At 36.6% G+C, this 22,929-nt stretch overlaps 1 protein-coding gene across 9 annotated transcripts in view; it reads right to left on the reverse strand.

The window, feature by feature from the left end:
* ths (thisbe) overlaps positions 1 to 22,929 on the reverse strand; it is a 481,670-nt gene that overhangs the window by 159,154 nt on the left and 299,587 nt on the right. The window contains exon 1 of one of the 9 annotated variants that reach the window (XM_067771240.1): positions 8,926 to 9,825. The exons of the other annotated variants lie outside the window; for them this stretch is intronic. Within the exon in view, the coding sequence (XP_067627341.1) occupies positions 8,926 to 8,958 (33 nt within the window). The 5' untranslated portion in view covers positions 8,959 to 9,825. Of the gene's footprint in view, positions 1 to 8,925; positions 9,826 to 22,929 lie in introns of those variants that run through there. 9 annotated transcript variants of the gene reach the window in all.

Consider the following 22,929-nt stretch of genomic DNA (forward strand, 5'->3'; position numbering starts at 1 on the left):
GTTCTTCTTATTGAAAAAAACTTGTTTCTAAAACGTGAACCCAGGATCTTCGGTGTGGTAGGCGGAGCACGCTACCATCACGCCACGACGGCGTCAGAAATGTTTTATTTTAATTACATGAAAATACAACAGCATTGAGAAATATGTTTTTCTCAACTTGAAAAACTGCATCTTTTGCCACAAAAAAAATCCTTTTTGCTGAGAACACTATGATTCTCATGTTCAGCCACTGTTAAAAAACAAAGCCTGCAATTTGAGAAATATCAACATGAGTTCTTATGTGACTCAAGCCCAAATGTTTACTGAATCTATTACGAAATATTACAACTATTTAAGTAAATTTTTGAATATCATACAGATATACTAGAAATAATGATGATAAGTAAAGTGTTTATTTGAGGAATAAATTTCATACTAAAATCATATCCATATGCATGATGTGTGTCTAAGTATATGACATAATGAGTAAGTTAAATAACTTTTAAGTGGCTTAGACTAGAACATGGGTAAAATTGGTGGTTATATCTTTTACTCAGCTTACAAAATATAAACGACTAGAGAGAATTAATTATTAAAAACTTAATTCGATAATAACTAGACTCACTTCCACAAGGGAAACAAGTCGCAATATCTTAAGCGTAATTTTTACAATAATATATATGTTTTATTTTGTTGAAAGTCCAAGTCATTCAATTCCAATATCGATGCATAGTTAGTTCGCATATAAAAGCCAATAAGGAAATTAAATATCCCAAAACCAATACAGTCACTGGCAAATAAAGATAGTCAACATTTAATGGTTTAACAGTAATATCGAACTCATTAGTGCGGAAAAATTCCAAATATCCCATTTCCAAGGAATCAATAAAACTTTTGTATATAATATGTCGAAAAAGACCGGCCTCAAAGAGTATTTGAGTATGCTTGAGATATAAAAATTCGAAAAAAGTATTATTTCGTATTATAAGTTCACCCCTTAACGAAGCAGCGGGTAAGTCAAGCATAATCATTTTTGGGCGCCGGAGATATTGTTGTTGTTTCAGTAATATCTGACATTTATCCGAAGTGCAAATATAAGCATAGCGTGTGTCCAAGGTCAACTGGTGTTTTTGCAGTTCTGCAGCTGGCAACACTAATGTTCTTTCAAAAAACTCATCGCTTACATTGAAATACTCTAAAGTAACAGCATCACTTTGTTTGATTAGTATTGAAATATTGCGCTCTTTTAAATCAGCCACACTCTTGATGGGTTTCTCATAGATTTGAGCACTAAAGTAGCTCGATAGAAAAGCCAAATAAAGCGATGATAATATGAATCCAAATCCTAGTAACTGTACATATATGAAACTACGAGTAGTACCTGAGAAATGTGGTAGACGAAAATTTAAATAAAGGATACTTGCAAATATTTGAAGAAATATATCATCGATGCACCAAATGGAGTAGCGATACCAACAAACCAAACCCAACATAAGTGCAATGAATAGCAGCCAAATTAATATCATTATCCATACATCCAAACTGAATGGATAATCAAAACATTGATACATTGGTAATGGGCGTGTATTTGGTATCAATAAATATAGATTACGATGAAAAGGTGGATTAGTCAAGCGAGATACTTTGTTGCCATAATCTAGTTCAGTGCATATATCAATTTTATTGTCGCTGAGAAGTTGGTAGCAATCTGTCATTGAATATTCCGTTGAGAGTGCAACATGTTGCAGAGTAGCATTGTGTGCTGCGGCGAAAAGTTGTAACGTACGTGGCAAATTACCTTTCAACACCAACTCTCCATCTTTATTCTTATACACCATCGAGCGCGGAACATGAAGACCGCTACCAAATCGTATGGGATATCCTTGAAAATTGAGACCTTCGTTATAGTTTTTTAAAAATATGCTGATCGTAGTGTTGAGCACTTCAAAGCGTGGAAAAAGTGTGTATGTCTTAAGTATTGAGGAATTACTTGATGTTGATATGTATATAACATTATGAAAATAATTTTTCCAACACCATTCGAAAAGCCAATGCATATTTGCAGTTTGAGGGAGATCCGCTATAAAAAGCACAGGACAACGTCTGCAATGTACCACCGTGCTAGCCAATATTTTCAATTGTTGTTGCTGCGTAGATTTTACATTGTCTAAAAATACCACAGATATTACAAATGTTTCATAGCGTTCAGATAAAGTGACGTTTCGATTTGTTGCAATCAAATATATCGGTGCTTGTTCGTTTTGTATAATTTCCTCAAACTTCAAGTTACATGGCGAATTCATGAAAATTATATTACTTCTGGCTTCGATATTTTCGGTAAGTGTTCTTAACAAATCAGCCTCTCGTGAAGCGTACGCCGTCCAACAACCACAAAGTAGGAGCAATACTAACATCATTTCAAAAGATTTTTAGCTGCCCGTATTGATATCTAATTTCAAATTGCTTCTTATAGTATTTTTTGAGAAAAGTATAAAAAAATACAGAGGTGCTTAACCGTTTTTCATCCTTGCGCCCAGTAAAATACAAAACTTATGATTAGGGTCTCTTGAAAAAGCTTTATACTAAGTCTGCAATTTTATCAAATCCACACAAAACGTTATTGTTATGAATATGCACTGACGTCACCTTAACCATTTAGTAAGTGACAATCAAATTTATTGAGATAATGTGTTTTCAGAAAAACCCATAAAAAGCAATGGCGTTCTTTTTCGAATATTTCAAGTACCGTATGTTACAACCTTAACGTTGTACCGTCATCGGCACTTAGGTGTTTTAAAGCAAATCGAATTAATTTTTTCTACCACAAATAGAGATGACGTGTAATAGTGTCAATGTAGTCAAAGTATCGAAAAAAATATGTAACATAGCTTTGCAAATTCAATTTATATGTGGGGTATTCCATCCCATTTCGACCAATTTTGAACCCGATCCCTTTAGAATTGGCTGAAAGTTTTTCTTCTTTTTCTAGCTTACGAAAGACGTTTTTCAGAAGTTTTTCAAATTTTTTCATCCAACTCAAAAAAAGTTATGAATTTTTAAAAAAACGCCGTTTTTGTTTTCAAAATGCTATAACTTTTTCAAAAATTGACCGTTTGGGATCACTTTTTTTTCGGAAAAAATACAAAAAAAAATTTAAAGTTTTTTTTTCAATTAAATAAAAAAAAAAAAACAAATTCTCGGCCCACTCCGGGATTAGTGGGGATGATTGCAGAATTGATTGAAGTTTGTTATGAGAAAAAAAGGCCGGAAATCGAAAAATCTCAAAAAACTGAAAAATTACAAAAAAACAAGACTTTAAAAATTTTTTTGAATTTTTTCCGAAAAGTACATTTAAAAACAAATAAAAAAAAAAAAGATCCCAAATGGTCAAAAACGGTGTTTTTTTTTAAAATTCATAACTTTTTTTGAGTTGGATGAAAAAATTTGAAAAACTTCTGAAAAACGACTTTCGTAAGCTAGAAAAAGAAGAAAAACTTTCAGCCAATTCTAAAGGGGTCGGGTTCAAAATTGATCGAAATGGGATGGAATACTCCATGTATACTATAGCCTTTACCCGGCGTACGTTGTAACGCCCGAGATCGAATGAATGTTGGGTTATTTTTTCTGTTTTCTTTGTTGATAATTTAGTTTATTGTTCTGTAAATTGAATTGAATTTTGTACGGATATTTGGTGAAATTTTCGTTTAAAACTCAATATTTTTGGTTTTTTCGTTCGGTGCAAAAATAAACAAATTTTTTGGCGTTCCAACTCTAGAGCAACCAACATATAGATGGCCATGGGAAAAGCATGGACTCTCTAAATTTAATCCTGCAACAGTAAGCGATTGTCTTTGTGCTTTGTTGATTGTAATTGCAAAAGCAAGGCGTACAGGAAACTATAAGAGCTTAAAATTGAACGGCAAATCTGTAGGAATCATTGGGATCCGTGGTATGAGCACATCTTCACTTTTGCTTTTACTGCTGATGACTGTTGCTTCGATTACATTCGGCATTAATTTCTTTCCGCATAGTCTGGTTCCACTGCACAATTTTGGTGGGACTAAATTCCGAAAAAAGCATGATTGGTGAGCCAATTTTGAAAGTTAATAATATATGCGCAGGCATTCCTGGTGGTTCTAAAGAGTGTAGAAAGTCAATTGGATAATTCACAATTTGATCTTCATCTGTAACTGTGTCAATCGATTTATATTTCGTCACTTCACCAGGAATATGGTTTTGAATACGATCATTGATTTTGTATACATGATCATTTTTGGGAGCTAAGATTGCTCGTTCGCATAGCCCAAAATAAAATTTTTATTTAAAATTTTGAAATATGAAAAACCTCCGTCTTGATCGAAGTAACCTATAGCCATTTATTTGGTGATGATTGAAGTGTGGGAAATACGTTTCCATAGCGAAAACACACACACAGAATTTGATTTTTATAGAAGATGTAGATAGACTGAAGTTAACAATTTTTTTTTTTTTAACGGCGGCAGATTACTAAACGGTAAAAAGGAATAACGGACAAACTCAACAATGCAGTCAAACTTTAGGTGTTAAAATAACCTAGGTTTGTACGGCAGCCATAGTTGTGAAAAATCCCATTTGTAGGGAAGGTGCCACGCCCCATTTTTCACAATTCCACATTTTACTGGAGGTGTTAGGACTTAACGTCATATCTCCTTACCAATTTTCATTATCCTACCATTACTACATCAAGAGATATGCATTATGATATATTCCATTCGTATGGGAGGTGCCACGCCCTCTTTTTCCCAATTCCACATTTTCTTGCTGGTGTTAGCGATTGACCTCATAAAACTCCTTACTTAATTTCAATGTTCTGGCATGTATACCTTCAGAGTTATGTAGTTCCAAAAGTTCCATTTGTATGGGAGGTGCAACGCCCCTTTAATATGTCGAAATTATTTTTAGCCTAAAACCTTCGTGTTGATCGAAAGAACCTATAACCAAAATCTGGTGATGATTGAAGTGTGGGAAATACGTTTCCATAGCGAACACACACACAGAATTTGATTTTTATATATATTAGATATATGTTTTCGAGGCATTACATAAAACAAGAAACGGCAACCAAAAATATAGTTGGGCAATTCACAAGGTCTCCTATTCACCGTATGTGCTATGCTTTAAACAAGTTTTATATTGGATACCATGGAAACAATTCAAATCTTAAAAGAAACTCTTTTGAGTTATTCAAGTATTTAAATTAATTTAAGTAAAATAAAATAAAAAAAAAACGCCAAATTCGATACAATCGATACATTCAATCGAATTCAATTCAATTGGCCGAGCAGAAGAATATCAACTCAAAGGAAAATTTTCATTTATTTCGATTAACTGATATATTTCCGGTACGAATCCATACGAGGTGATGGCATAGCGTATTCAACCAATTCGCGGTTCATAACAATGTCAAGTCAAAAGAAAATTTTAATTGATTTCAATTAACTGCCCTATTGGAGTCCAAGACGTTATATGGAAAATAATCAAGAAGAAGCAATCAGCTGTTGGGATAACAACACCTGGTACTGTATTCGCCTTGTTTTTAATGAACTCGTATTTCGCTAGTTTTTTGGGAATATAGTTTACACACTTACACCAGTAGTGAAAGGTAGGTGAAATGGCTGCGACCCTGGTCGCCCAAGTAGCTATTTATAGCCCTTTTGATGCCATGTAACTAGTCTAAAATCCTTCGGAATTTTACGGTCAATTTATTACAACCAACCAGAGTTGTTGATAAAATTAAGAATATTCGGGATTGCTTTCACAGATAACCCTCTGAGGTCTTCTAGAAACGGGGTTCCAAGAAACCTTAGCCGGGCTCTAGCTAGAGCTTGGCATTTACACATAAAGAGTTCTACTATCTCCCTGGCATTTTTGACCCTTGCAGCTTCTGTAGTAGTCGTTATACGGAATGCCCATCTTTTCCGCATGCGTACCTACTGCCCAATGACCGGTGCAGACTGCTATCAGTTTGCGTGTGCTAGCCCTGGATTTGTTCAGAAGACTTCTCGTCCTCTTTCCATCATAGTTTGGCCAAATGGATTTTGATATTGCACAGCTGGTGATGTTATTCCACTTTGTTTGTGCTTTCTTACTGCCAAGCGTATGCTTACCTCGACACTGGTTATTTCCTCGTTCATCTCCGATGAGCCCCTGCGTGCTAGCTCCTCGGCCTTCTTGTTACCCTCTATACCCCTATGACCCGGGACCCAGATAACACGTAGTTCTAGATTGGTGGATAACTGGGATATGAGTCGCTTACAAGCCCACACTAATTTTGAGTTAATGTGTGGCGAGGAAAGCGCTTTTAACGCTGCTTGGCTATTTGACAGGCAGCAAACTTTACCAGATACATTCACGCCTTCCAGTGATTTGCAGGCTTGCCAAATCGTGAGGATTTCTGCTTGAAACACGCTGCAGTGCGATGGGAGTCTGATGATGCAGACAAATCTAGGGACTCAGAGAAGACTCCGGCCTCCACTCCCGATTCCATCTTGGAGCCGTCAGTGTAGATTTGGATGTCGTCGGCCCTTATGCCCGGGTTTCTCTTCAACTCGTTCCTGCTTGGAATGGCGGTATTACAACCGTACTCAGTTTGCGAGGGTAGTAATCTGTCTCGGTGCTACATGTACCATCCGGAAGTTTATTTAGGATACTACTATGCCCTAGCTGAGTATCCTTCCAACACCCAGACTCTCTGAATCTCTGTGCGGTTTGTGACGATGTACAAAGTATATGCAAGCCGATCGGAAGCAGGTGCAAAATGGGGTCTAAAGCAGCCGTGGGGCAAGTGCGTCCGGGCCCTACGGCACCAACGCACGCAGTGCGCTGAACTTTTTGCAGGCTGGTGAGACTGTAGCTCTTACTTAGAGCTTCCCAACAGACTTACACCAGTACTGAAACCGTGTTAGGAGGGAGGGAAATAAAAAAATTCTAAAAAAATACATAGAAAATACCAGAAAATAAAGTAGTGTCATATAGGTATTAACTGAAAAAGTATAGGCCTAAACAATTTTGCGTTTTTGCGCTTACGTTATGTCAACAGATGACTTTGAACAGCCGGCAACGCAAAAAAATTTCTAAAACTTATGTTTTGGCATGCCTTTTCAGTCCACTGACAGTGATGTGCAGGAATGTGCAGTTACCGTCAGTCAATTAAGAGTCCCGCATATACTCTCCCGACCCATTATATCTACGCCTAAACATTTAGGCAGTTAGTCCTTAATTTGAAGATGTTTTGGTTTTTTAGCTTTTGAAGGTGGGTTCCTTTGCGTCAAACCTCTTATTGAGGACTCCATCCTCACGCCGGTGTTTGGCAATGGGAATAAACTTGGTCTCATAATCCAAGGGCCCTTTGAATGTCAGGTTCAATATCGCTTTAACTGCACTGCAGGTATTTGGCCTGGGTAGTTTGACAAGCTTCTTGCACTGACACTTTTTTAACTCACTTTGCTTAAAGCGAAACAGCTCCTTATCTGGAAGACCAGTACAATTTCGCAGGTGCGCACCATACAAAAAAAAAGTTGGAGATTACCCTCTGCTCCCTTACGAAGTTGAACATCATGAAATTCTCCACAAGTCCAGCCTGAAGTATTTTTTGTGAGCTCAACGATTTTTGAGTAACAGCGTGGAAAGCGTAAGCAGTCGCTCAAACTTTACGTTTTCCTAGATTTTGTATTTGGAGTAACACTGAGGTCGTCAAGAAGAGAGGTCGGGAATAATTAAGATATTCGTTTTTTCACGCCTTTATGCACTAAATTTCTCATCATATCTCGGGAGCTGTAATTCTTACAATAAAGGCTGATTTTGGGACTTGTTGAAGACGTAAACTTGTACTCTGCCGAATCCACCGCAGATTAAGCTTTCATTCTAAGGGGGCAACTGCAAACAGTTTTTTTTTTTTTTTTTGAAAAGCTCCAGCATTCTATACGAGTAATGAATCGATATATTTGTTGTTATGTTATTGTTCTTGTTCTTGCAATACTACTTTATTGCGAGAATTATCGTCAAAATCCTCTAACGGAATAAAGGGGTTGACAGTGCAAAGAATTGTATGGGTATCATGATACCCATCATAGTGCTTTGGATTCTTTCCTGGAACTGTAGATATAGAATGCTAAAACCAAATTAGGTAATTTTTTTGTTTACCAATTACAATAAATTTCCAATCATTGATTGCAATCCTTTTGTTGTTACCACAACTTTGAAATCAATTTGATTACAATCGATTTGAAGGCACTATAAAGTTTGTAGTCAGAAAAAATTTAATGATTGTTTAAAGCAAAAATTGGCACCCTAAATAATCGTTGTTCTAGATTTATCACTAATAAGTAGTAAAAATTTAATGCATTCACAATATATATGTAATCAATAATTGCTGCAACAACCTCATTGCAATTTTTTAAATTTGATGTTGAATTGTAATTTTTATAGAATCAATGACTCCACAATCTTTGGAGGTATGGTAGAAATTGATTGCAATCATTTGCCTAGAAGTGATTGCAGATTATAATATTTACAATCACATTTCATTGACAACTGATTTGAATGCAATATTTTTTGAGACTGCAATCAATTCATTTGCAGTCTTTTAGAACTCTGCTAGTTATATTTTTTTCTGCCTATATCGACTTATCTTTCTTTCTCTATTACTTTGAATTGTGTGCCACCAACCCATACTTGCGTGGGTAAATGAAGCCAATAGGATTAATTTGAAATCTTCAAAGCCTTGAAAGTTAAAGCTTGCTCTAATGTTCCATTTCGAAAACACGGAAGCAGGAAACTCGAAGGTAAGACAATTGCTCATCTTTTTAACCATTTGATACTTCGATAATAATGACAAAAAATAATACGAACCAGCACAAAATTCAATTATCTGCCTAAGCTTAATTTATGATTAAGAAATGTACTTACAATAAAGAGTAGCAACCTCAACTGATTCGACATTCATTCGGCGTTCAATTAACATTTCCAATTTGCAAATCCTATTTGTATTTACTAGTACTATTATTGTTATTGTTGTTGCTAGGTATACAGCAAAGCCTAAAGCACCTCAAACTATTTGCCAAATGGAAGTGTGCCACAGCGGCAAGCAAAGTGCATATTTTATTGTTGTTGTTGTAATAATGGTTGTTGCTGGCTTTCTTTGATTACCCACAACCACTTGCCGCCACAACTTTTACGATGTACAATTTATTTTTATTTTTGTTTGTTTCAATATTTACTTTTACTTTATTTTAGCTGCACTTAAATTGTGACTTGTTTTGTTTTTGTTTTTTTTTTTTTTGATATTTTTGTTATATTTAAATTGTACACTGTCTTTGGTCCGATTTTAACCGCAACCAGTTCCAACATAGGCCAATAAAGTCAAAGTATTGTTGTTGTTGTTGCATACACATTTTCACGATTGTTTCAAACGCACCTTATTTAATTTTTATTATAGTTTTATTATTTATTTTTGCTTTTATTTGCATTTAATAAAAAATTTCATCAAATCACTAAAAAGTCACATGCGACATTTCGCGCTCTTAGGTCAGTAAAAAAACATTTTTTCTAACAATAAAAATTCATTAATTTTGCTGTTGTTATTAAATAAAATAATAAAACAAATATTTTTTTTTAATAAAACATTAATTTTATTCCGTTATAAAAAAGCACGTGCGACGATCCGCGCCCAAGAGAGAGATAGCGCGATATGACGGCAAATTATCGCTTGTCACGCGTGCACATTGAAAATTTCGTAAAATCTTTTTGTTGTTGTGGTAACGGAATTGTTATATGCCTATATGCACGTTTTCACAATATGCTGGACCCGCGACGAAACGTCTAAACGTTTCGATGGAACTGTGAAGACTAAAATCAAGCATAAACACCAAAATTTCGACGCACTCGTATTTTAAGTTACGCTAGCAGCGCAGTTGTTAATATGAATAGTGACGTTGTCTTAGGCAGCAGTAGCGGCAGCGACGTCGACGTAGACAACGATGCTAACAGTGCTGCTAACAGCGATGCCTACTTTGTTACACGACGTCCAAGGCATGCACACTAGCACGAGAGAAGCAATGCAGCAGCAACAGCCGAAACAGCAGCCAATGCAAAGTATTGAGTGAGTGACATTAAAATGTGGCAAAATTTGGTTTCCCATTGAGCTCGGCATACACAATGCTCACTGTCGAGGTTGAATTAAAGAAAGCCGGTATTCAGTTACCTACATATGTATGTATATTTATTTACAGTTACAGCGCATTCAGTCACAGCAATAAAAGTGGCAAAAAGAGACATTTGATATAAAAGTCGCATGCGATTTTTTATGATCACGAGAGTTTGGAACACATTTTGCCTAGTAGGAAATGTGTGGATAACGCTAGCTAATACTTTATTACACGTATTACCAATTGATTTTTGTGAAATAATGTAACAGTTAGCATTAAGGGACCTTAATGTATTATATCGTCGGTACCAGTGGAAGACTAACACTTTTAAAATGTTCGCGTGGAAAACTACCTAAGTTCGTTTTTTGCTAGTCTATCACGCGAGCAACTGAAACGCACTAGCTTCCACCTGCCTCTTCCAAAGTCTCCACTTTCCTCTGCTTCAAAACTGCTGTGTCGATTGGAATACTTTCTTGGCCGAAGTGTCGTCGTCAATTAGCATAACTTAATCTAGGCAATAATCTATCAATCATGCCTGCGTAAAGCTCATGCATCACCTCCTTCGCTACTCGCCGTCAACACCATGAACAGGACCATAGGTGAGTCTTCAGCGAACTTTCTTCTCGAACACTCCAACAAGAAACATCAACAAGGCAGGTGTTGTGGGTGACTTGAAGTGCATGATTTTTGTAAGTCAGTCCAAAGAAGTACTTGTTAGCAATAGTTATTATCCGGTTGATTTTAAAGTTATTTTTTTTGCTGTTATTGCTGGTTTCCAGATAGACAAAGTGCTTCATAGCGTTGAATTTATATCCATCATCAGCTACGTGGTTGTCAAGGTGGGAATAAGTCGATTCTATCTTGCATTACAGCAAGTACTTCGACTTGTGCTCATTTACAACAAGACCCATTTGTTTGCCTGCTAGTTAAGGCCAACGATATAAATTTCATCAGTATACGCCAACCATTGTGCGCTGTTATAACAGTTTGTGCCATCAAGGTTAAGTGCTGCAGCTAACATTATCTATTCCAGCATTAGGTTAAAAAAATCGTACGAAAGGGATTTGTCTTTTCTGAAGCCTCGTTTGGTTTCAAATGGCTCGAATAGGTCCTTCCAATCGTTACCGTTTTCTCCAGGATTTGGGGCGCATCATCAAGATCTTGTCGAAAGTAGGTCTTAAGTCGCACTGAGAAGGTCTAATCAGTTAATTGGCCTCGGGCTTCGTTATCGCACAAGGTACGAGATATAACCTTATACTAGATGTTAAGCAAGTTTATTCCGCGGTAGTTAGCGCGGTTTGCGTGATTTCCTTTCTTGTGGATTGGGTAGAGCATACCCCAATTTTGAAGACATGCGCTCATCAGGTCATATTTTCCGGGATATTGGCATTCTCACCTCGTTATAGTCAAATACCGGAACTTATTTTCCCTCTACAACTTCTGCAAGCTCTTAACGTCAGTTACCAGCATTATTAATAAGCCGTTCTCTTCTTATTCGAGTTACGAACTCGCTTTGATATATTGCGCGTTCCCGCGGCCTCACTGCGGGCCTTATAGGCAGCGCAACATTCCTCATCTTACTAGATGTTTTCGCGGGCTTGTCGGAGAGAAATATACTTAAATAAAAATAAGAAAATTCAGCCAATATAAAGTGCTTCAGACCTGCCAGCTCAACCCAGATTACAATAATAATTTTGGTATTTCTTTTTAAAGTAATTGTTTTGAAATTTTCCAGAACTGAATTATAAAGGGTGTTTAAAAAAAGACGCATCACATAAAAATCGACGTTGCCCCATAAAGCATCCTAAATATTTTGTATGTTGACCAAAGTTAAAAAAAAAATCGAGATCGTCCAATGTTGCAAAGCATGAAAATTTATAATTTTCCGTTTTAAAGTACGAAAATCATAACACAAGAATGATCTGATCTTCGTTGTTCTATTGGTTACAGTTAATCTGTCCTCCAGTAACAAAATGTCCACTAAATTTCGTGTATATTGGAGATATTAAGATTTTCAAGTGGGAGCACTTACAGCGAAACGCCTCATATAGAACATAGAAATAAAAGAGCGAGTTAAAATTTCTCACAGATTTTGTATTATAACGTGCTAGGGTATGTGGCGTATTTTTATGTTTCAAATCGGAAAAAGTTAAACCAGAACATATATTTAATTGTTTCTCAAGTATTTACTAATGGGCTCATGAAAAGTTTGCTGTGAAACGAAATTAAAAAAAAACTAGCCGGACCCGTGCGCATTTTGCACAACAAAATACAAAACCTCATATCAAATATCAATAGAAATCAGCTGTTCTATCAATCAATCCTCTATCAATAAAATCTTACATGCGCTTGCGCTGCCATCTGGCGAATGTTAGCAACTGCCGGTAATGCAGTGTTAGTTCTAATCAAATATTCACAATAGTGCCATAGTACAAATAGATTTCTTTGTGTGCTCACAATAGTTTATTTTCAACAAGTTATTTGAATAAAATATAGCTAAACAAAAGCACTACGACCAATAATGCCCAAAACTCGCTAATAACACGAATCTCCATCTTTATAACCAAAACTTTATTTATAGACTTGGATTCCAAACAAGAGCGAAAAAGGGACCTGGAAATAAAAACAGCAATTAGAAAATATATAAGATTACATGAAATTTGTTGTTTCTAACACGTTCCTCGAACAAAATGTTTAGCAATGCCGGTCGAACCACTAACCATTTCAAGATAGCTTTTAAATGGATACTAGGAATTTTGTGATTGACCGTAATTAAAGTTTAATTTACATATTTAGGAATTATGTCGCCTACAACCCATCTCTCTTGCTTTGCCCGCCTAATGTTTTATTTCTCTTTCGAAATCCCCGAAAAACTTCACACTCAACATTTTCTCACCAACTAAATCTCCACCAATATTTATCGCCTAATTAAATTTTCCGCCTGCAGTTTTTCTTGCTGTAATGATAAGCAACAAAAAACACGTTAATACGGCTACATTGTTGTCATACTCTTAGAAAATGCTTTGCGCCAATTAACAGACGATTGCATGCCGTGATCAACAAGCGGATCTGAACTGATCTGAATCAAAAACAGCGATCAACAAAAAAAAAAAAAAAAATAATGCAAACGCAAAAGTTTTGTTTTACACACCGATTTTTTTATGGCGATAGTTTTGTGGCGGTACATTTACGAGGCTAGACAAGCGCCTTGTAGCGATTTTACGATGTTTTTGTCAAGTTCAAAGGCATTGCGAACAAGTGTGTACGTGGATCTGGATGGATCGATAAATAAGTGCGTGTGGTCAGTGTTAGGTTTTGGATAAGCAAATATTACTAGTAGATACTATAAAAGCCAAGTTTGCGCATATTCGTGAATATAAAAGAGTTTATGCACAAACTTGAGTATGAATATGTACTTGTAGCAATGTTTTGATTGCAGTTATGCGTCTAAGTGCATTCAAACAACATAAAATCACTTAAATGTTTATTTGGGATAAGCAATTGCACGTTGAGGGCTAATTACACTATACAACAGATAAAGATAATTTCAGCGCAACAGAGTAAGCCTGGTTAAAAAAAAATTTTTTTTTTTCTGAACATATTGGCCTCCAATAGAAAGGTAACACTTTCACAAATTTTTTCCACTCTTTCTTTGTAAAAAGTTTGTAAAGTGATAATTTTTGTTTGTATATCCGGCCCGTCTTCGTCCTGTTTATTTGTACTTTAAGCTTTGGGAAACCTACACCCCACCAAAAATCCTAGATTCACGCCCGGGCAAAACAACATCAAAATTTTAGAAATAAGTTTTTTCAATTAGAAGAAGTATTTTTAAGCTTCTGTAACATCTCTAGTAGATATTCCGCAGAAAACAAATTTTTTGTCAAAAATCCAACAAATTTGTCCGTTACGATAATAAAACTACAGAAAGTTTGCCACAATGCAACTACATACATATTTGTTTTCTTTAACCCTAGAAAGATAACGTTTTTTTTTTACCCTAGAAAGATAACGTACGTCTGAGAGACGTGTTCAAGTGTAAGGACCTTTTTTTTTTTTTGCTTTTTTTAAATAATTTATTTGATATATATTCACTTGTTTTAAATGTTTTTTAAAGAAAAATATTATTTTTTTAATGTATTAAAAATTAAGTTTGACTTGTCTTGTACTTGTCCTTATAAAAATCAGTCTTTTTCGAAGGACCTCAGTTTATAGCAAAAACATTAAAATAAAATATATTTTTTTGTACTTCAATTGAATGAATTCACTGTTTTAAACTATACTTAAAAAAATATTAGCTAAAATTACCATTTTAGGCAAAAACTACATATAAAATTTGTAGTCACGTAAAAGATAACGATACGTCTCTTAGACGGGTTTTTAAAAAAACAATCGTATATATTTCAGCAAACAAAAAAGTTGCTACTGAAAAACACCCCCCACTGACAAGCTGGTAATGGTAGCTGAGAAAACTGAGAATGAGAATGTTCTCTCTTTACGATTGTGGGAGACTTAGAGCAAAATTAAAACGACGTACGTCTCACAGACGTACGTTGTCTCACTAGGGTTAAGGAGCATAGTACAGATAAGTTTTGCTAATTAACAGTATAATCTATCGCGTCTAGTGCTAGAACTTTAGTTCCAAGATTGACTGGGAATAACCTACACAAATTTGATAACCGATGTTTATTTTCCCAAGGAAATATTTATTCTTATAAAAATTTAATAATTCATTCTAATCTTTTGAAAGCCTACAATTTCGGCCATTATATTTCTTTTTTAGTTCTCCTCTCAAAGAACCAATTGTCATAAAAAAAATAAATAAATGTAAGGCGTGATAACCACCGAACATATTTTGGCCGAGCTTCTCTTCCAGTTTGCCTCGTACTCCTTATAATTTTTCCTAAAAATTGGCTGGGAGGGGACCTACTTGTTTTATGCAGACTCCGAACGGCATCTCCAAGGCAGATAAGTTTTCCTGAGAGCTTTTCATGGCAGAAATATACTCGGAGTGCTTGCCGAGAGCGACCCCGCTTAGACAATTTTTCTTCTAATTGAAACGCCAATCTTATAACTGAAAATTTGTTCCGTAAGGTCTTTTGAGAAAGCTTTATAAACCAGATGATGAAGTTATTATAATTCTGGGTAGGTCAATCAGCTAAAAGATCAAGGCCATCAGCGACGTTTTGAGAAAAATTCATCATTGAAAAGTTATGGAAGTTCTGCTATTAAAAATCTACCAAATAGAAATGTCTGCGACTTCTAAAATACAAAAACTCTTTTGAATGTGTTTTTTTTTTTTTTTTGTGTAGGCTTTGCTGGTTTATTCAATTTAAAATGAAAATTCTTTATTTTTCCTTCAGTTTTACCCAACGTTTCGCCAAACTACTTGGCATCATCGGGGGTGAAATTAATTTTAGCATATTTTGTCACTATAACAAACATTTTTTTTGACAAAAGCTTACATAGAAAGAATTTTTTTAACACATAATTATAATATCAGCAAAGCCTCCAAAAAACATTCACATAATTAAAAACTAGTCAGAAAATTGCAAGAAGTAAAAACCCTTTTTTTGATCAATTTATAATTGATTCTAAAAATTGACTAAGGTTGACTGATTGTGCAACAATTGTTGCATGCAACAAAGTTGCGAGGTAGTCGACTCTTGTTGCTCAACTTTTTTTGTCAAGCAAACCTTCTCTTGTTTACATTTGTTACAAGTATTTTTATTAATTATGCGTGTGTTTGAATGTTGAGCATTTTTTTTTTATTTTTTTAAGAAATTAAGACAATAATAATGAATATTCCAGAATATTCTATATCATCATACAAACAATTTCCTTCACAAAAAAATTTTTGTGAAATTGATAGAGAATCAAATTTCTGAAATAAATTTTTGAATCAACTTCTCATGTAATTGATATTCATCGCAAAGTGCTAAATGTCAACCGCGCTTAAGTATAAACAAAGTCAAATTTTCTTCATTTCTCGTTTGGTGTTGCGCTTATTGGAGTAACTGAAATTCTTCAATTCGCCTCAATACAATTTATTTCGGGATTTTCATGCACTCAAAATGACCTTTGCACCACCCTTCAAAAAAGGATTTACAGAAAAGTACTCAATCGCATACTTTCAGCAATAAAAATGGCAACACCTACATTTCAACAGCATAAAAATAATTTTCGAACATTCCTCTGAAATTTCAAAACTCAGTTTGACGGGGTAATAAGCTAAGTACGTGGTAGGAAGTATCAAGGATTTATGGTTTGAAATAAAAGCATTTTATGGGTAAATTTGTTGAATATTGCGCTTCGTCCTCTTCAACTTTTCTATACTCTTGCCTTTAACATTTGTACGAAAAATAACAATTGACACAATTTAAAGATTTAATGCTAATGACATACAATAAACCCGAAATAATAGAAACTACAATTACTCCACTTTTAGCTTGTTAGTTGTTTCACATGAGAGGCGAAGCAATTTTGTTAAAAGCCTAATAGAAGCACACATTACACGCCAGCGGCTAGCACTTCCGGTCAATGTTAAAATACAATCAAGCACAAAAGGAAGCAAATATGTATAAGGCTACACGCATGTGTATGTATGGGTGTGTGTATGTAGTTAACTGTTAAAGCCAATTGCTTGAAATTTACTACATTTAAGTCGGTCATGTCAAGATAACAAAGAACAATAACAACTAAGCGCACACTGCCAAATTTTCACTTTGCCGAGAATTTGTGTCACAGCTGATAAAGGAGAGCTATTTGTTTGACAAGCAAACAGCCAAGTTACATACAATCATATATACACATGCCTGCGTATTTATTGTATTCTTTGTATATCCAATTACGACACAACTCAATCAAATTCATCTGAACCTTTGTTGTCATTGTAACGTCCAATCATGTGGGTGTTAATATCCTTAGAAATTAATCAAACGAACAGTAGTGTAGAGGACTTATTTGTGTTTGAATAAGGGATAAGCCGACTGTGTCAGGCATCAGGGATAATCAATTGCAACACATACATATGTACTGTGTAAACATGTATCGACCAATGCAGCAATCTGAAGGACAGCGTGATACATTAATATGGCCTGCTGCCGCCTTAAATTCGACAGACAATAGTTTATGGGACAAATAATTGGAAATTCCATTCCATATATGTTTTTTAGTGACATACGTACGTAAGACCTGTCCAGTCGGAATACTCGTCATGAGCCAACGGTCCTCGGTTCTTGATGATAAGAGTAAATTTGTTAGTCTAAGGTTGTAGGACCGGCATTAGTTACTTTGTAGTCCCGCGCTTGGTTCCATGGCTTTTATGCTTGGTCGATCATATCTCTCGCCTTCTTTTAATCTCGCCATATTTCATTTCATTAGTACGTCTACGGTATAAGCTTTGCTTTCTTTGTAGCTAGCTCATCAGCTTTTTTATTTCCAACTATTTCCAAAAGTCAAGCGTTGCAATCATTTTTCGCCCGATTATTTCCAGACATTGTTTACTCTCTTTTAGATCTTGTGTAATGTGAGATTATTGCCTTGCTGCTTGACGGCCAACATAAAAGATGAGGCTGCTGCCTGACCTCTTTTCCTCCAGTGTTTTTGCAGCTTTGGAGACGACTGCTACGTCCACCTAAAAAATACTAAAGAGATTTATCCGCTCGGAACATCCGTACACGTGCTTCTCCTCATCCGCTATTTGAGCGGTTTTGCGGCAACCTTCCACCAATATTGTGGTTCTTGCAGCCTCACTGGAGCTCAGACACGAGATCAGGAGGTCAGTTAGTGCAATATTTGATCACATTATAATATTATGGCCGTATGGTTGCGCAAAAGCTTACCTGAGGCATTTAATCTTGGTTCTTTGCCATCAGGTGCAGAATTGCATACAGTGTAAGCGTGTTTTAGGGGTTTTGAAATAGGTTCTGGTTTGTGTGGCTGTCCACCAAACAAGGACCTTATATATAGGTAAATATCAAATGAAGGATAAAACTCGTCACTGCGCCCACGTCCTCCCCTTTCCTCTAGATTTAAGGCTCCCTCAGACCTTTCTTCTGGAATGCTTCCAGTATGTAGTGATTTTGTCTTTAAGATCTCTATTTCTAAGGCGCAGGTAAATACAGCCTGTGTCCCAGAACATTAAAGTGTTGACTCTCATCGTAAATCGAGATATGCCAAGTACCTTTCAATCATGTGTCGGTTTATGCAGGTTCTAATACTGCAGGAAGAGTTACGCTTACCCGACTTCATCCACATGGCATACACACCTTGGCTTTTGGTGTCGTGGTGATCTACGCTCTATGCAAGACCTCAAATCTTGCGCTTGTTCTTTAGCCTTGCAGGTTTGCCACAACTTCCTTTAGATATCTCATGGTCGCGATACCTTTGCACATTATCATCTCAACCCTATTATAACTCCAATATAATGGAAACCATTCATTGCGTCCGGCAACATCCTGATCATGAAACTAATATATCCCCTGAGAATGTTATGATCAATCAGCGCCATATTCAGGAATTGGTGCGCTACGCCCGTATTACCAGCAACAAAATTTCTTTGGCCTCTCCTAAAAAGTTGCAGTATTTATGTTAACTGCAGCCGATTGCTGCTTCTTCTTTGCGCTCCAAGCTACATTTGCTGCAAGTAGCAAGTGTTTACTTATCCGTTCTCAAGCTCTGGCCAAATCTATATGCCGCCTGATACTTATGCACTCCTCTTCTCTATTCCGAACTTGTCAACTTCCCGAGCTTACCCCTGGAATTCCTTCTCTTTCTCTCCTCATCATTACTTAAAACTTCTGTGTGATCCATCATGGCCGTAGCATTATCTGAGTGACTCCGTGCTTAAATATGGGAAGAAGCATAGCAGCGGGTTAGGGGATCAGAATATACCCGCGGTAGGTATGCCTGTCGTAAGAGGCGACTAAAATACCAGATTCAAGGGGCTGTGTAGCGCAACCTTTCAGGTTGCCAACGCAATATATAGCTTCTCCAAACCCAATTGTCAACCTCACCTATCCGCGGCGAATCATGTTTCACTAACAGACGAGGCTATGGCGACCCCAAGCTCCTCATGGAACTTGGGGGTAGGGAGGGAGGGAATGGCCTGAAGGTTTAATGTGGCCACATAAATCGTTCCCGAGATGGTCGGGCTAGCACATTAATGGTGCTATGGTACCGGAGCGTACCGGATTTGTATTCGGCAAAGGACCATCACATCGCCTTCGGGGAGCAACCTTATCGCTACAACAACAACAACAAGCATAGCAGCCCACCTGCTATAGTAAGGCCCACAACTAAGTGAACCGGTTTCTGTAAGGATCCGTTTAATATACAGTCGTGTCGACCGCTTCACTGCAAAGCATCCAATACGCACGTCCGCGTAACACCATGGATTCTCTATGTGTGTAAACCATCAAATGATTTCCTTGAATTTGAATTTCAAAAATTTCAACTCTATAAAAACTCGTACGCTTTTTCCGCAAATCTCCCATAAAGATCACAAACTATACAATCATGGCATTGCAAAAATCGATAATCATCTCTTGTGCAATTAAAAGTGGTCATGAAATTCAATATCGAGCTACATGCGAAAAGCTTCTATTCAAGCGACAATTTCGTCGAAGACAATGTAATACATAAATAGCTTCATTTCACAAAGATAACTGAAGTTTATCAGATTTCATGCGATTTTTACAAGCATTGTGGGTGTAATTATTATTGTTGGTCATAATAATTTTTATGAGCATCAATGCTTGATCAAGATATGATTCGCCGCCGTCGCCGCCGCGGCCAAAAAACAGATAACCTAGAAATTGAGATAAATGAAGAAACTATGCAAATCTAAACATAAATGAAGGTATTTTTTACGATTTTATTACACATCACAAGTGTGTACGCTGTAAACAAAATTTGAGCATGATAACTTCATTTGAACATTATGGTGCACTTAAAAATTGATTATTAACGATGGTGATATTGGCCGAGAAAAGGCTTACAAAAAAGAAAGAGAAATTGTGTGGTTAAGGCCCGTTTTTTCAGTAGTTGGTTAAGTTAAGGTTAAATTAAGTTTGCTTAAACTCTAGTCAAATTTAAACTCCAGTTAAACTACTGCACAGTTTTTCCGTCACAGTTTAAGGCCACCTTTGGGGTAGGCTTTTTTGTGCGGCAACATTGATTTTTCATCAGCTGGATAAAACAGCTGAATTTTGTGTACGCAATAAACATGGAGGAAAAATTTTCTCCAGCGAAATATATATCTAGTTACGGAGGTGATATCCAAAGTCATTATGTAATTATTTTTAAACCAGATAGTTCCGGAGTAGATATCGAAATTCATTCTCCAAACACTATCCAACCTTTGAGAAATTTTGTAAAATTTAGGGTTCTCAAGCTTATCTCCAACATTATTATCATTATCAAACTATTATCCAAACTTTGAGAGGTTTTGAGAAATGTACAGCTCTCAAATGAATATTCAACACAAATCTCCAGTTGAAGCCTACATTGGATATCGAGTTGAGGTGAAGTTGAAAAAAAAAAAATCTTCAAGGTGGTACCACCAAAACCAACAGCTGTTTATTGTGCGATTAAATGCACCTGTTTGATAGCAGTAATGAAGCGTAAAATAAATTAAATACATATTATTTTATTTTCATAAAAATCCTGTAGTATGGAATCTTACATGCGAGTCCAGTTAGAGAACCAAAATTTGGGAATTAAAATTTTTCAACTTAAATAATAGCATTTTTTGTTTTATAAAAACTTCCCTTTTTGCTGAGTACGCTTTGATTCTCGAGTTGAGCCACTGGGTCGAAACAGCTCTTGAGATTTTAGAAGTGTGTCTAGTTATGAACATGAGCTCTAATGGTACTCAAGACCAAATGCTTGTTGAGTATATTCGACGCCATTTCGAACGAACACAAATAATTGATAGGTTAACTAGTTTAATCCTGCCAGATTGGCCGCTTGTTGAACTTGTACTGAAAAACCGGACCTAATTATAATGAGATTAAGTGGACGACAAATTTAGAGCAGGAAGGTACGTACATAATGAAAAACATAAGTCACATGCACGTATGTAGGACATTAGAGCGCATTAAAAAACCATAAAGTCTTCTTTTGATAGGCGGTTTCGAATAATACCGTAAATTCTTATTTGCTTGCATCTATAACGAGGTTATCAAAGCGACAGTTTCTACAAATTGATGGATCTAACTGTCTTTGGATTGTTCGCGTATGACTTTTCAAATATTTGGTCCTGTGGTTACCTGCCAATTCATCCAGCCTTTAAACATTGGATCGGCTTCATGGTAAGCTGCAGAATGATCACTTCGCAATGGGGTATATGCGAGGCAACAAAATCTGTAAATAGAGAACCACAGGGTGGGGTTTTATTACCAATTCTGTGGACGCTGGTTATAAACTAATTGCGAAGGCGGTTCGAGGGACGACCAGTCCAACTTATACCTTAGAAGAAGATGAAGTTTCAGTCAACATAAGCGGCAGATGCCTAACAACATCAACTCTCTGATGGAACAGGCACTTCAGAGTGTACATACCGGAGCATTTGGAGTCGGGTTAACCGAAATCGATCTAGTATTATTTACTAGGAAATATAAGTTCCCTAATTGGACTAAGCCTAAGCTTGGAAGGGTAACCCTATATCGACGATAGACGTTACAATCCGTTTGGGACAATTTAGTAAAAGACAGGAGTTACAATATGATTCATCAAGCAGGAAAGGCGTGGACAAAAGCGTGTGGCTGCGAAATTTCTAAGACCATAACCAAAGACTAAGGTACTAGACTCAGAAAGTGGCTCATATCTCTTAAGAGAGAATACTTAAGACTCACGATGGGTATACTAACTGAAAAATGCATTCTGGCATCAAATACTTAGAAGTGGAGGGGCTCTGGTTGAATTTATTACCAAACTTCTGTGCAGATTCTCCCCTCCACAGGGGAGTGTTCTATTGCTGCTACCCACGGCACGCCACAGGGTGTGTTCAATCTTCTCTACTAAGGGTTGTGGTACTAGACGAACTTCGGGTAGAGCAAGAAACTGTGCTGTCGCGTGGTGACCTAAGCGGATGGCCAAGCAATCATTGGCAGAAGTCAATTTCTAGATACCCAACGCGATATTTTGCAGGGCTATCTAGACTAATGGACCAGAACTGGCAATATAGACATTTGGACTGGCAATCAAAGCTGAAAAAACGGAACATCCTCGATTGGGGAAATAAATTTGTTACCTTCTGATAAGGTTAAGTATTTGGGGATTATATTGAACAGAAAATGTTCTGGGGAGAAAATGTAGAGGATAGCGCTAGGAAAGCCTCGGTTGCATGGTCCTGCTGCAGGGACTCAGTAAGATCTTATGACACACCTCAAGAGTGGTAGACTGGTTTTATGAAATGGTAATAAAGCCGATCTGGATGTTGTGGGTTTTCTCATCTAGGTCATTCCAGCGTACTTAGCAACCTTGGCTTAATCCCAGACAATACAGACGATTATGTAACAGCAACTGCTCCCTATGCAAACTTCATAACACTCTATTTGGGAGATCAGTGGAGAAAGGAAGTAAACTGGTTCACGGATGGATCGAAGTTTGACGGGACGGTTGGAAGAGAGGTTTTCTGCCAGGAGCTTGATGTAAGCCGCAATTTTATGTCGCCTGATCACTGCAGAGTTTTCACACGGTTGGAGGAGGGATTTTCTACCAGGAGCTCGATGTAAGCAGCAATTTTATGTTGCCTGATCACTGC

This window comes from Eurosta solidaginis, chromosome 3 (genome assembly GCF_040869045.1).
Source record: "Eurosta solidaginis isolate ZX-2024a chromosome 3, ASM4086904v1, whole genome shotgun sequence".
NCBI lineage: Eukaryota > Metazoa > Arthropoda > Insecta > Diptera > Tephritidae > Eurosta > Eurosta solidaginis.